At 38.9% G+C, this 16,429-nt stretch overlaps 1 protein-coding gene across 1 annotated transcript in view; it reads right to left on the reverse strand.

The window, feature by feature from the left end:
- CCDC66 (coiled-coil domain containing 66) overlaps positions 1-16,429 on the reverse strand; it is a 46,348-nt gene that overhangs the window by 21,846 nt on the left and 8,073 nt on the right. The window contains exons 5-11 of the mRNA XM_063426889.1: positions 15,637-15,730; positions 12,455-12,558; positions 12,128-12,240; positions 11,403-11,582; positions 5,218-5,349; positions 3,725-3,954; positions 2,048-2,132 (exon numbers count right to left, since the gene is read on the reverse strand). Coding sequence (XP_063282959.1) covers positions 2,048-2,132; positions 3,725-3,954; positions 5,218-5,349; positions 11,403-11,582; positions 12,128-12,240; positions 12,455-12,558; positions 15,637-15,730 — 938 coding nt within the window. The remainder of the gene's footprint in view (positions 1-2,047; positions 2,133-3,724; positions 3,955-5,217; positions 5,350-11,402; positions 11,583-12,127; positions 12,241-12,454; positions 12,559-15,636; positions 15,731-16,429) is intronic.

A 16,429-nucleotide genomic window follows, 5' to 3' on the forward strand; every position in this document is an offset into this window, starting at 1 on the left:
TCTAATTTAAGACTAGGTCCTCTTGTTGTGGTAGTTTTTCTTCTTTTAAATATAGTCTCCTCCTTTACGGTGTTGATTATATATATATATATATATATATATATATATATATATATATATATATATATATATATATGTTTCTATCATATCCTCCCTGTCTCGTCTTTCCTCCAAGCTATACATGTTAAGATCCTTTAACCTTTCCTGGTAAGTTTTATCCTGCAATCCATGAACCAGTTTAGTAGCCCTTCTCTGAACTCTCTCTAAGGTATCAATATCCTGTACGGTCTCCAGTACTGCGTACAATACTCCAAGTGAGGTCTCATCATCGGTTTCTGACGAATCCCCTTTGGAGTGGGTCGGAGGCTTGCTGCACAGAACTCTCACTCTCCATTTTTTATTTGGTTCTCTCTTCAAGTACCGATTTCCATTCATATATCTCGGTGGGGGGCCCACACCGAGGCAGGTACTATTATTATTGTTTCTTTTTTATTTTCATTTTTTTTATATATATATATATATATATATATATATATATATATATATATATATATATATATATATATTTTTTTTTTTTTTTTTTTACATATTTTGTGTTACCCTTTAGGCAGCTGCTTTGATATTTTACTTCACACCATGTACCTACGATATAGAGTTCATTGGTGTACCATTTATAACAGTGGGTTCATGTACTTATTGTGATTTTTATTTATTTAGTGTTTGTTTTGATTTATTTTATTACATTTATTGTATATGAGTTTTATCTCAATAAATACACCATATATATATTTTCTAAAGTATCTACTTCTGAGCGCACATACTTTTTTATTTTTTGAGCTATCACTCAATTCCAGACGCTTGTGAACGTATGTAGCTGCCAGTTTTGAGTATTTGTTATTCATTACACCTTGTATTTATCTTCCTCATCAGTGTTCTGTACAATGGCATGAGCACTTCCCTCTTTCTACTGCTAATACCTCTCCCTATACAGCCAAGCATTCTGCTAGCATTTCCTGCTGCTCTATTACATTGTCTGCCTACCTTTAAGTCATCTGAAATCCTTACCCCTAAATCCTTTTCCTCAGATGTTGAGGTTAGGACTCTTTCAAATATTCTGTACTCTTCCCTTGTGTTTTTACGTCCAAGATGCATTATCTTGCACTTATCCACATTAAATGTCAGTTGCCACAACTCTGACCATTTTTCTAGTTTACCTAAATCATTAGCCATTTGGCTTATCCCTCCTGGAACATCAACCCTGTTACATCAGCAAAAAGACATACCTTACCATCAAGACATTCTGCAATATCACTAATAAAAATATTAAAGAGAATGGGTCCAAGTACAGATCCCTGAGGTACCCCACTGGTGACAAGCCCAAGCTTCGAATATACTCCAATGACTACAACCCTCTGTTGCCTGTCACTCAGCCACTGCCTTACCCATTCAACAATATTGGAATCCAAACTCAAAGATTGCAGTTTATTGATAAGCCTTCTATGTGCAACAGTGTCAAAAGCCTTACTGAAATCTAGGTGGGCAATGTCTACTGCACCACCCTGATCTATTATTTTAGTTACCCAATCAAAAATATCAATAAGATTAGTTTGGCATGATCTTCCTGAAGTAAACCCATGTTGTCTCTGATCTTGAAATCCATGTGTTTTAATAAATACATGCTATCTTATCCCCTCACTAGATACTGTGTGATTTTTGAAAATGATCTGGCATAAGGGAAGCATGCATATATCCCCCATCCACAATTAAAACATATTTTATGTCCATTAAATGCATGTGAATCAGTTGATTGGTAATTTAATTATAAAGTTTTGCCAATTTGACAAAAAGAACTGTCATGTCAGTGCTTTGATACATTTTCATTCTAAAAATGCCAAGGGTCATTTTAAAGTGTATGCTTGTGCAAGATGCAGGTGTAAGAGATGATGTAATCTATTGTCGGTAGGATGCAGGATATAACCAAATTTGTGCATGGTCTAGCTGGGTTTCCATAAGTGCCTAACAACCTATAATTTGGGCTTCAGGTTACCTGATGTTCAATTTGTTTAAGTCTTTTTCGTTCTCTTTCTTCAATCTGCACAGGATCTAATAAGGCAGTCATTGTACGAAGATACCTAACAAAATAGTAAGTCAGAAAAGCTTTGCATGAACATTACAGAGACATTTCAATTAACCCACCCAAAAAGTAAATATATGTAAATATATGATCCCTCGCACTAATGGGTAACAGGGATGCGGGCTCTCTGCTCCATCAAGAAACAGGAGGGCACCTCAGAGGAAAAAAAAAATGGAAATATCAGAAGTAGGAAAATAGAAAAGTAAAAAAGGGGCATACAAAACGGTATGGATGGGCAGGTTAAGGTGGCATAGATGGGCAGAAGATGGGGCATGGATGTGGGTAAGATGAGGAAAGGGCATATAAAAAAGGGTGAACAGTGGTGGACATGGATGAGGAGAAGGGATGTGATAAATGTGCACCCCTGCATTCACACAGACACTCCATACAAATACATCCCCACATTTAAAAAAGGAACTTATTCAAAACACCACAAGCACTTCATGCTGTGAAGATGTATTGAAACCAAATGCTGTTCATATGTGTTTTGAGGAGGCGATTTTTAGGCCTGGCTAGCAGCTCAGAACTTGAAAATTTGATCCCTGCTGTAGGGATAGGCAAATAACACCTGAAGCACTTTAGCGTGTTAACATGTTTTAGGTGTCTAGAGTTTTCCTTTAATTACAAAAGAGCAGCAGCATAATCTTATATTTATTTTAATACAGTAATGCCCAGTAAAACAGTATTTTAAAACACAGTACTACTATCTGCACTCCTATTCCTATCAGTCTTTCTAGGAGCAAAATCAGGAGCTTCACAACAGGCTTTGACCATAGTTAAATATAAGTTCAATTACATTTGCAAATGTTGAATGACCTTTATAGCCTGCTGAGGTTTACGGTCTCCAAATATGAACACAAATCTCTAGCAAGTCAAGCTAAAAGACATTTATTTGAAATAACTCCTATGGGAAATGCATAATCACCATGCAATATCTAGCAATTTGTTTCGCCTGCACTCTTAAGGTTTGAAAGCTGGTTCCTGGAGCACCATGTAAGACTGCCCCAACTGAACAGGATGCCAAATACACTTAGCCTGCTTTATTGATCATGTATTGAAAGGGACATTATATGAACCAAAACAACTTTAGCTTAATGAAGCAGTTTTGGTGTATAGATCGCGCCCCCTGCAGTCTCAATGCTCAATCCTCTGCCATTTAGGAGATACATCACTTTGTTTTTACAGCCCTAGTTACAACTCCCTGCATGTGGCTTGCACAGCCTTCCATAAACACTTCCTGAAAAGGAGCCCATTTATTTAAGGTTCCTGTATTGCACAGTCTAATCTATAATTTCTTATCTCCTGCTCTGTGAATAGCCCGCTAGATGCTGCAGGAGGTAAACCAAGTTAACATCTGATTGAAAAAGAAAAAAAATTTTCATACAGGCTGCAAGAGTCACAGCCAGGGAAGGTGTAGCTAGGGCTGCATAAAGAGAAACATTAAGCAGATATTTAAGCATTAAGACTGTAGGGGCACCCACATTGTTTCATTAAGCTGAAGTTGTTTTGATGTCTATAGTATCCCTTTAAAAGCCATTTACTTTTATAAATCTGAATTCCAGAGTTGTGCCTTATAAATGATAAACTTACCCTGTTTTGTGATCCTGGGCATTATCTTCATCTACAGATTTCTGCATGCCTGATTCTGCATGGTATAGATAGCTTGGCACTGGAGATGGAGATAGCTCCACTGGTGAAGAGTCTGCTATCTCTGGAGAGAGCAAAAAATTTGCAGATGGTGGTATTCTTGTAATAGGACGATAGTCAATTGGCTTCTTAAAGGAGTCAAAATGCATTGCCCACCGGTCATGTTCTTCAGTCTATAGTGAGCAGAATCATGGTGAACTTAAGAGAACATGATGTCATAACAGTTAAACAGCATTTGATGTGGATAGGCTTCATGTGGTTACAGCAGCAATTTATTGTTTATAATAGGAAAATTAAAGATAAATAAGACAAACGGATTTTATTTTGTGACGTCCCATGAGAAAGGGTTTATGACCTACAGAGAATGAGACAGAAAACCGTGATTTTTGCTCTGCCTTCACAGAAGATTTATATGGACAATATAATTTAGATAAAGAGGTTTGGGAGCAGTTGTCCTGTAATTTGTAACCCTGTAATATAAAACATTGTTTACATTGCAAGGTTATACATATCTCTAGTGGCTGTTTCCTGACCGCTTCCTTCTCCAAATGAAGTAAAAATAGGTCTGGAAAGCAAATGCTACTGACAGTATCATTTGATTGGAGGAGCACAGCGTTTGGCCACCCATGCCCAGTTCTAATCCACTGCTTCTCCAAGAGATGCAGACAACACCAGAGGAAGAGCTAAGGGTTACAACCCCTAATAGTCCTAGAGCTGGAAAGAAGGCGAGTAATCTTTATTTTACTTATATTTTTTATTATCAATGAGGGATGGACAAAGGTAGATAGAAGGGAACTTATAGTCCCTTCTATAGTCCCGAAATAACTATTGTTCTTTTTAGGACAACAGGTTCTCTTTAAGATAAATGATGGTACCCTATGTTTTGTGAACATAGATTCTTATAATGATGAAGCTAACCGTGCATAATGGGAATTTTAAACCAACTTTAGCACACACAAAAAGCTACTGAAGGGTCTAGCAAGCTATTAACAGAGCAGGAATTCTAAACTAAACTAAACAGAAATTGCAATAAAGTGTAAACATTAGATGACTCTTTACAGGAAGTGTTTAGGAAGGTTGTGTCAGTCACATGCAGGGATGTGTGCCTAGGGGTGCATAAACAAAGTGATTTAACTCCAAAATGGCAGAGAATTGAGCAGTAGGACTATAGTTATATGATCTATACACTAAACTGCTTCATTAAGTAAAAGTTGTTTTGGTGGCTAGTGTGTCTATAAAATCTAAAACCCCAAAGGCAATGGAAAGTTAGCCATCAGTGGCATAGAAAAATCTAAGCTGAAAAGGGCCATAACAGAAAGAATGATAACAGACTACATGTTTTAAAGGTCTGGTGTTAGTGACCAAACCCCACTGTGCTTTAATCACTGCAACCTTGTAAGGAAATAAAACAGATTATGCACAGGCATTCTATTTACCTCTAAAAACCTTTGCTTTTCCTTCATTTTGCGTTGCACATCTTCCATTCTTTGTTTGTTCAGCTCATCCAGCCACTTCTTCTGCTGCTGGCGTTTGGTTGCACTGAAAGGATGATCCATTGGAGTAGCTTCCTAAAACACAAAATATTAGCACCCATAAAATCATTGATATTTTTACGTAATGGATATCTTGTTCTTTTTTTTAAGCTACATACATTAGAAATCCTGGATCCTGGGACATGACTGTTCCCCTTAAACTCTAAGCACTAAAAAAACTTTAGATTAATAAAGCAGTTTATGTGTACAGATCATACCCCTGCAGTCTTTATGTTCAGTTTTCTGCTGTTTAGGAGTTACATCAGTTTTTTGGTTTTTTTTGTAGACCAAGCCACAGCACAATGTGTTTACTTTAGAAATTTGTATTCCCTGCTTTCTTAATTGAACTTTAATTACACACAGGAGGCTACTGCAAGGAATTACCAGAGCAGGCAATTCTAGATTACATAGACTGTGCAATAAAGGAAGTATGCAGGGAGACTGTGTTAGTCACAGCCAAACGAGGTGTGGCTGGGGCTGCATAAATATAGTGATTCAACTCCTAAATGGCAGATAATTCAGCAGTAAGACTAGCTGCAGGGACAGGATCTCTACACCAAAACCACATCACTAACAAAAGTTGCTTTGATGCTTAGTGTATCCCTTTGCCATGAAGGGGTTGAATAATTTTGAGATTGGAGAAGTCATTGTACGTTGCATTTTCAGTTGAATTTGGGGAAACCACTTGAAGCATTCGTTGTGTGGAACTATTGCAATTGCTTTTGTTTGATTTGTTTATTGCAAACAGCGGAAAGTCTGTAAATTGTGACAATAAGCCTGATTTTCAATGAGGGTTGAATAGTTTTGATTACAACTGTATGTCTGACAGTGGGAACCACTGGATCTACTTCACAGAGTCTTAGAAAACAGCACTGCAAGTGGCTTAAAAAGGACCACACCACAGGTAAAATGATGAAAAATAAATTAAAATAAAAAAAAGTTTAAATCATTTAGTAGATATACCCCCAATGTATGCATGAACGCATTTTTCATTCATGCATTTATTGCAGGTATATCTTAGAAAAAGATTGCAAAAGCTGGAGTTCTTATAAATTGCAGCCTTTGCAAACCCTTGTCTCTTTCCCAGAAGAGACCAACATTCTCTTCACAGGTAAATAACAAAAACTGAGGCTTTACATACAAACACACTACAACGCATTCAGAAATAAAGCTGCTCTGATCTGAGGTATGAGAAAATTTTGGTGGGGAGAGACAGGTTAGCTTAAAGGAACACTATGGGATCAGGAACACAAATATGTATCCAGACCCTACAGTGTTAAAAAAAAAAAAACATCTAGCCTTTCTGCCCCCTCCCCCTTGCCTCTCTAAATATAGTAAAATATTACTTGTATTCAAGTCTGCAGCTCTTGGCTCTGTCCCTGGTCTGCCTGCTTGAATCACATCAGAATGTTGTTCTGAGCGAATCACAGGGCTTTCCCATAGTATTGGCTGAGACTGATCAGGGGCAGAGCAAGCACAAGGCAAACACAGCCCTGGCCAATCAGCATTTCCGCATAGAAATGTATTGAATCAATGCATATTTATGAGGAAAGTTCAGTGTCTGCATGCAGAGGGTGAGACACTGAATGACAGTACTGCACAGTGTGCAACACTGCCCAGGAAGCACCTCTAGCAGCCATCTGAGGAATGGTCAGTGGAGTTATCACTAGGCTGTAACATAAACACTGAATTTTCTCTGAAAAGACAGTGTTTACTGCAAAAAGTCTGAAGGGAATGATTCTATTCACTACAACAAATACAATAATCTGTAGTTGTTCTGGTGACTATAGTGTCCCATTAAGTAGAGCAAGACCAGACATGTATTTCGAGAGCTCCTTGTAAACATTCCACTTTCAGAGGCTATGTATTTAGGCTAGCCCTGCAACCTTATCACATACTTACCTGTTTCTGCAGTCCCAGATGCTCTTGTTCAGTATTTTTGTGGAAACCCTGCGTCTCCTGCATGGAACATCAGAGTTTGGCCTGCGAGGCCTTGCATGCACCGAGGACAGGAGAGATAGCCGATCTCCTGCCTGGTTTGGCCTGTGCATCACTGGAGGGCCCGGTTTCCCCCCTTTTGGACCAGCTGGGATTATCCTGGTTCTCATCAGAGAGGTCCTTCTTAGTAGGAGCTATGGTGGGTTCGATCCACTACTAGTTGGCGTCAGCGCTCCCCACCTAAGCTGGCGGCTTTCTCTGAGTCCTCACAACCCATAGTAAAGCATACACAGGGTCAGCAGAGAGTGGCCATCCTTGAGGCATTCGATACACTATGCCTTAAGTTTTGGCAACATCTCAACCAGCGGTAACTTGACCTTAATACCTCAGGGAATATCTCTGGGAGAGTCATGTTGTATCGTGTCCTACCTTGGCCTAGAGCCAAGAGGGGTACTCATTCTGGACTCCGTCAACAATCTTGGAGAGATGCTCACTCTCAACCACACAGTCGATGTCCCCAGGCAGATTCGTTCTGCTCCCCTCCAACCTAACGCTCCAGAGAGCGTTCCGTGTACCATGAGTCGTGGTTCAATTATTACTCGGGAGTGGTCTGATTCACCAGATGTGGGATTCCATTTGTTGGTACTATATGCATGCTTTTATATAGGTTTTCTTTTTGTTCCAAACATGGGAATCTTGCCCATATAACTCACTTGCCTTTCTGGTGAATATTTGCTCGCCTTATGCAACATGGCCATCAGGACTTTGCTCCCACACTCACCTACCCGGCGCTCCCACGCTGCGTCTCTCTCACTCCACACGGATGCAGTGTTGGAGCGCGACCCCCCAGGCAGCGCGGTTGGTTCAATCACCCACGCCGACCACTTACGTTCATGCGAACAGCAACTCTGTCGCACAAACGTCACTTAACCGTTGCAGAAGGAAGAACTCCATGCGTACGAACGTCACCTCTGTTCATGCGAACGCTACTCACCTAAACTGCAGACAGAACTACGTTCGTACATAAGCACACTGGGACTATATATAATTTTTTTGTATACAGCAAGAACAGAAGTCTGTTCATGAGAATACCACTGCTTCCACGTGCAACCACACAGAAAGTAAAACTTCCAAAGAATCAAAAGGGCGCGCACCTTTTAAAAGGTACAGGAGGTGGAGACCACGGTGGAACCTCAATTAACAAGACGACCCACTTCCTCCATTTAAGTTGCACACACCTTTCACTCTTCGCTCAGTTGTACTGTGCTCCTTCAGAGACTCTCCTGTTGTATCCTGATCCTGTTCATTGCCTGTATCATCGCTTCTAAACCTGTGCCACCTGTCCTGACCTTTGGCTTACGTGACTATTCTCTTCATCTGACCCTTTGGTACTGCGAACTTGGTGCTTTGCCTTTAGCATTTATTTGCATCTTGGGCTCTATCCTCTAAACTGTGTTCCCGACAATGGCTTATTCAACCGACACAATTCTATGCCCAAGTAATCTTTCTGCTAGTTTAGCCCTGCTACTAGTTAATTGATTATCCTCATAATATTTTCACGGAGTAATACAGTACATAGTGACACTCTTGACATTCCTGACTTGGTAGTTAGCCAAGTACCTCTTTGTGCTGATTTTTACTAATCAGAATACCCATGATCATGTTATCCCTATTACTTCCTACACCTTTCTATAATGAAACAAAAGATGGTGCTTGTAATGTGTGTTGTATTCAGCTGTGATTGTTTATATTCCTTTGTCTAACCTAATAATACTTCAATAAAAAATTGATTGACAAAAAAAAAGAAAAAAGAAACATTGGTAAAGAATCCAATCACTAAAAAGTCAACTCTCTGCTTATCAAAATACGAAAGAAAAGAAAATATACAATTCAATGAGGTCTACCGTCATTTAAGGGACCCAGAGTTCGGTAAACTCGGGGAAGTGCCTATAGTGGCTGTCTAGTAGACAAAAAAAAACAAAAACGGCCATGTTTTACATGGGGACGGATTTTTTAATTTCTGCCAATTCATAAGTAAGGTGGTTAACATTCTTTGATAGCATATGTAGGAAAGAGTTTGAGAAGCTACCGTATATACTCTAGTATAAGCCGAGTTTTTCAGCACATTTTTTGTGCTGAAAAACCCCAACTCGGCTTATACTCGAGTCACTGTCTGTATTATGGCAATTTACATTGCCATAATACAGACAGGGGGCTGTGGGGGCTGCAGAGCGTTTACTTACTTCTCCTGCAGCTCCTGTCAGCTCCCTCCTCCTCCGCGCCGGTCCGGTCAGCTCCCCTGTCAGCTCCCAGTGTAAGTCTCGCGAGAGCCGCGGGGTCATAGTGCGGCTCTCGCGAGACTTACAGTGGGAGCTGACAGAGGGAGCTGCACGGACCGGAGGAGAAGGGAGCTGACAGGAGCTGCAGGAGAGGTAAGTAAACTCTCAGTCAGCCCCCCTCATCCCCCCACTGAACTGCCAATGCCACTGGACCACCAGGGAGTGAGAGCCCCCCTCCCTGCCATGTATCAAGCAGGGAGGGGGGACTATTTTTTTTTTATAAAAATATAAATAATAATAATAATAATGAAAAAAATAAAAAATTATTTAACCAAAAATAAATTAAAATAATAAAAAAAAAAAAATAATAATAAAAATACCCACCCTCTGCAACACACACACACACACTGCACTCATTATATACACACACACTGTAAATAAATATTCAATTAATATAACTTTTTAGGCTTTAATTTTATTTAGAAATTTACCAGTAGCTGTTGCATTTCCCATAAAAAATAAATAAAAAATTATTTAACCAAAAATAAAATTATTAAAATAATAATAATAATAATAATAATAAAAATACCCACCCCCCACCAAGGCTCTGCAACACACACACACTGCACTCATATACACACACTGCACTCATATACACACACACTGCACTCATATACACACACACACTGCACTCATATACACACACACACTGCACTCATATACACACACACACACACACTGCACTCATATACACACACACACACACACTGCACTCATATACACACACACACACTGCACTCATATACACACACACACACTGCACTCATATACACACACACACACTGCACTCATATACACACACACACACTGCACTCATATACACACACACACACTGCACTCATATACACACACTGCACTCATTTACACACACTGCACTCATTTACACACACTGCACTCATTTACACACACTGCACTCATTTACACACACTGCACTCATTTACACACACTGCACTCATTTACACACACTGCACTCATTTACACACACTGCACTCATATACACACACACACACTGCACTCATATACACACACTGCACTCATTTACACACACACACACTGCACTCATATACACACACACACACACTGCACTCATATACACACACTGCACTCATATACACACACTGCACTCATATACACACACTGCACTCATTTACACACACTGCACTCATTTACACACACTGCACTCATTTACACACACTGCACTCATTTACACACACTGCACTCATTTACACACACTGCACTCATTTACACACACTGCACTCATATACACACACACTGCACTCATTATATACACACACTGCACTCATTATATACACACACTGCACTCATTATATACACACACTGCACTCATTATATACACACACACACTGTAAATAAATATTCAATTAATATAACTTTTTTAGGATCTAATTTTATTTAGAAATTTACCAGTAGCTGCTGCATTTCCCACCCTAGTCTTATACTCTAGTCAATAAGTTTTCCCATTTTTGGGGGGTAAAATTAGGGGCTTTGGCTTATATTCGGGTCGGCTAATACTCGAGTATATACGGTATATCTTGGGAGCAAAATGAAGTTATTGAAAACAAAAACCTTGCTTATATGGGCTTGTTGACATTTCCAGGTTTAGAATATTATTAGGAAATAAAGAAAACCTCTTTTGGGCTAAAAGTGGGACAAGAAAAGTAACTGTAACTAGGGAGATGAGAGGGGTATAAGGGTACTGGTGACAAACAATATTTAAGCATTCTAGCTTTGTGAAAGAGATCGCCCCAATAGTTTATTTTGAATATCAGCTGACTTAAAGCCGTATCTTACCCCTACAATAAAAGCACTCCGGATAGCTGCAGGAAGATCAGGAGAGCTGAAACTGGAAGAAGCCCGTCCGCTGGGACCATTCAAATCATAGGGTGTAGAGTTGCTGGTGTCAGTACCCGTGGATGTTGCAGGAATTGGATTGTCTTGCAATGGTGTTCCAGCAACACTGGGATCTGCAGCCTGCATGTGGAAGATTGCTATACATTAATTTGGAATATTGTGTGTCTTACTGTGTAATCCAAAATTATCTGGAAACCAGCGTGTATTATAACAACTGCTAACAAGAAAGTTTGAATGTCAGCTGTGAACCGATTATTGTTTTTAATATGATAAAATTGCTGTGAAAGTATAAATGGAAATTAAGAAAAATCATCTATTAACTAATTACATTTCACACAATGCAAAAGCTGTTTCTTGTGAGGATGACAAAGAAGGCAAGATAAGAATTACAGCCAGAGTTTGGAATTGGAATATCACGGGAGATTGGAACTGCATACAGAAAAGAAAGCTGCAATGTGGATATAATATGGTAGTTATTGGCAGATAGACGTAAAACTATTTTGTACAAAGATTGATCAAAATTATGGAACCAAGAAATATATATTTTACATTTATCAAAAAGTTTCTCTAAATGATATACGGAGCTGACTAGGTTGGAAATTCAAAACGTAAAACTGGTTTAACACTAGAGAAACTAGGCTCACAATACGAAGGACTATGCTTACCTTCGGTTGGTCAGATGCTCGTGGCTTCTCAGGTGCAGCATTGTTATGCTGTCTGGTACCTGACCAATCCGGTTTATCTGCTCTTAGTTGTTTCTTTAAAGCAATTTGTTCATCTTTAGGAAACAAGCATTGACATAGAAAATGGTTACTTTGAACAAAAACAAAATCAATTTCGACAATATTTTTGAGCATTTTTTCCGCTGCGAAGGCAGAATGTCTTTTACATCAACTGATGTAAAAACAAAAAGGCCCTAAAAACTACAACATGGCATTTCCTATTTACGGAGGCAGCGGACTGTAGATATTGGAGCAAAACAATATACGCACCAAGCTCTTTTCTCCATTGTTCTCTCTTTTTTTCTTGAAGACTACGATCTCTCTCCTGTTCTCCCAACGTGCTAAACAGATCGGCTGTCTGTCTCACAATTTGCCTAAAATAAACAAAAGGATAAATAAATAAAAAAATCTGATTACATAATGTTTTGTTGGATAAAGAATGACGAAGATATTTAAGAAAGTTTGGTTAGTTAACAACTGTACACCAAGGTTTACAGGTTATGGATAAGCGCTGAAAAGTTCTAAAGCCAATATACCAAAAAAACAGCACACACTGAGTATATGTTCCAAAAAATTGGCATGAAAAGAAACAGGAAAACAGGTTGTGCCTAAAGAAGTCAAATAAGCATAAAACACAGTTCAATAAGATATTCAACCAACAGGCAGACCGGAAATAGGATATAAGGTAAAAAACAAACAAAAAAATGTATATATAGTCCCAGTGTCCTTATGATGACCTCAAATATTATGGTATTGAATCCTTTTTCATAAGGTGCATATACAAAAGACTGATGGTGTGCCTACTCACATGTAGTAGAGCTATCATATAAGCTCTGGTAGGGACACTAGAAGTGGTACAATCCCCACTAATTGATATGGATGAAGACATGTTCCCTCCTGTGGTAACAGTGAAATACGTAAAAGACAAAAACAATATCCAATAGTGCAGTTTAGTTAACAAGAAAAGTGACTATAGTGCTAAAAAAATAAATAAAGGAGTTACACTCAAAAGCGTAGAACTTTTACTAAAACTCAAATCTTGCACATATAAGGCTGGTTTCAGACATGGCTGGTTCACAAATTCTTCAAGTTTCTTTTTGGAGCAGTAAAATTGCTCTATTTTGACAGCGCGGGTGGTACAATCCCCACTGTGGATTAAATGGAAGCATCCAATTTGTTGTCCTTAAAGGACCACTATAGGCACCCTGACCACTTCAGCTTAAAGGGACACTATAGTCACCTGAACAACTTTAACCAATGAAGCAGTTTTGGTGTATAGAACATGTCCCTGCAGCCTCACTGCTCAATCCTCTGCCATTTAGGAGTTATGAGCTCTAGTCACACCTCCCTGCATGTGACTTGCACAGCCTTCCATAAACACTTCCTGTAAAGAGAGCCCTATTTAGGCTTTCTTTATTGCAAGTTCTGTTTAATTAAGATTTTCTTATCCCCTGCTATGTTAATAGCTTACTAGACCCTGCAAGAGCCTCCTGTATGTGATTAAAGTTCAATTTAGAGATTGAGATACAATTATTTAAGGTAAATTACATCTGTTTGAAAGTGAAACCAGTTTGTTTTTTCATGCAGGCTCTGTCAATCATAGCCAGGGGAGGTGTGGCTAGGGCTGCATAAACAGAAACAAAGTGATTTAACTCCTAAATGACAGTGAATTGAGCAGTGAAATTGCAGGGGAATGATCTATACACTAAAACTGCTTTATTTAGCTAAAGTAATTTAGGTGACTATAGTGTTCCTTTAATGAAGTGGTCTGGGTGCCTGGTCCCTCTAGGATTAACCCTTTTTTCTATAAACATAGCAGTTTCAGAGAAACTGCGATCTTTATATTAGGGTTAATCCAGCCTCTAGTGGCTGTCTCATTGACAGCTGCTAGAGGCGCTTGAGTGCTTCTCACTGTGAAAATCACAGTGAGAAGACGCCAGCGTCCATAGGAAAGCATTGTAAATGCTTTCCTATGAGACTGGCTGAGTGCGCACGCGGCTCTTGCCGCGCATGCGCATTCAGCCGGAGAGGAGGCGGAGAGCTCCCCGCCCGGCACTGGAGAAAGAGGTAAGTTTAACCCCTTCCTCTCCATCCAGCCCAGCGGGAGGAGGACCCTGAGGGTGGGGGCACCCTCAGGGCACTATAGTGGTCCTTTAAGGTTATGCAAAGAACAGATCAAGTTCAAATAAAGATTAAAAAAAAAATTATAATGATACAAAAAAAAAAAGTCAGTCTGGTCCAGTTTATTCAAGATAAGTTAAAAACAGAAACAGTAGTCCACAACGAGTTTCACCTGCATTGGAGGATTTATCAAGTGGAAAGAGGCGTAACTGGCATAATGGTATTTATAAGGGAAGTACAAATTATAATTGCCTTATGCCAGCAAAATTTGAGCTTTAGTTAAAAAAAACAACAAAAAAAAATCCTGTGAGTGCTACATTTTAGCACTATAGTCCCTTTATGTTAAACATATTGCACTATTGGAAATTTTTTTTGTCTTTACATGTTTCATTGTGACCCATGGGAGAGAACATACGGTACCTTCATTCATATCCATTGGTGGGGATTGTACAACTACACTCTGTCACTACCAGAGCTTGTATGATAGTTCTAATACATGTGAGTGGGCATTTACGCACTTTATGTTGTTGGTTTTCCACTCAGTAGATAACATAGTACACCATCAGTATCCCCTTTCTGTTTTCATTCTTTAGCATATGCACCCTATGATGACTGATTCAATCGCATAAGATAGAAGGCCATCATAAAACCACTGGAACTATATAAAGTTAATATATTCATCTGGCTCATATCAGATCCCAATAGTATGACATCGATTCTGATTAGCGTACACTGCCAGGCCAAAAACATTTATGGATGCAAGCTTATCAAAAAACGAATTCCTGATTCAGGTGCGTTTAACGCAGCTCCGTCACAATCCCGCTCCCCCAACCCAAAACAGAGTATATCATAAAGATAAAATCATCGCTGGTCAAAAAACAATATCTATGGAGGATCTTGCGGCATCCTCAATAGACGTTAGTACTGTAGTTTGGCACATGCGCGAGAATGCAGCACTAATGTGGGCCCATGGCAGATGGTGCGCCAGGAGCTAATCCATGGTCTTTAATGTCCCACATCACATACATGGTCGCCATTTTGGTCTTACGTAGCCAAAGTTATTCTGCTTGGAGTAGTGCTCTCAAGAAGTCTTTTTACAATCTGTGGCGAGGAGCTAATAAATACACTTTTTATTTTACTCCTCCTTTACTGCAGAGATTTAAGGAGGCAACGAAGAAAATAAATAAAAATAGGAAACCAAGATCATCAACAGATACAAACCTACTGGCCACCTGCCTGTCTTCAGTTTTTGACCATTTAATTTCAAAGATTATCTACTAATCTTGTAAATTATATGAAGAAAAAAAAAAAAAAAAAAACTAGAAACATACACATCTGTTGTCTTCTCTGGTGTTTGCTCATGTAATGAAGATGTATTCTCATCTTCAGTCTTCACAAGGTCTTCATTGTTTTCCTCTACAGCATCTTCAGTGTAAAGAAAAAATAAGCATGAATTTAGAATTAAAGTGGCACTATACTCAATTTCTTATTCAGATTTTCAAGTTTTCAATCACAGCCATAGAACTCATCTTTTCTAGGAACATCTTCCTGGCAGAGTACTTGAGATGAACATATTTAATACATTTAAAAATGGGCTCCTCTATTGAATTGTTATCCAACTGTAATGCTTAAAGAGTTCTGCAACTTTGCAGAGGATGTAAACATGTAGGAACAAAAGTTTAAATTATTTCTATAACTATAACTATTTCAATTGGTTATAGTACCTGGAGTCCCCTGGCACTGACGCTCCATTCAGTGTTAAACCATTTTCGAGCGGTTTAACACAAAGTAAGACTGCATACAAAGTAAGGTATGGCTAGGGAAGAGATTACACACTAGAGCCACCATAAGACATAGGCACTCTGGGAAGCTGCCTGGGGGCCATATTGGCTGTCAATCATGTGTATGGCAAATTACCACCTGAAGAACAATGACTTCAAGTGTTGAACACTTGTTTATTAATAAATAATTCATAGTAATTTCATACTGTGCCATCTCTGTCTGTATGACTTACCAACAAAGTACCACTTTACCACTTTTACGTTATATTTCTTGTTTTTCCAACTTCAAGGCTCATGTTATGTATTTAAAACACTGAATTTGTTTAAAGTTACCAATAAATAC

The sequence above is a fragment of the Pelobates fuscus genome, chromosome 7, assembly GCF_036172605.1.
Source record: "Pelobates fuscus isolate aPelFus1 chromosome 7, aPelFus1.pri, whole genome shotgun sequence".
Classification (NCBI taxonomy): domain Eukaryota; kingdom Metazoa; phylum Chordata; class Amphibia; order Anura; family Pelobatidae; genus Pelobates; species Pelobates fuscus.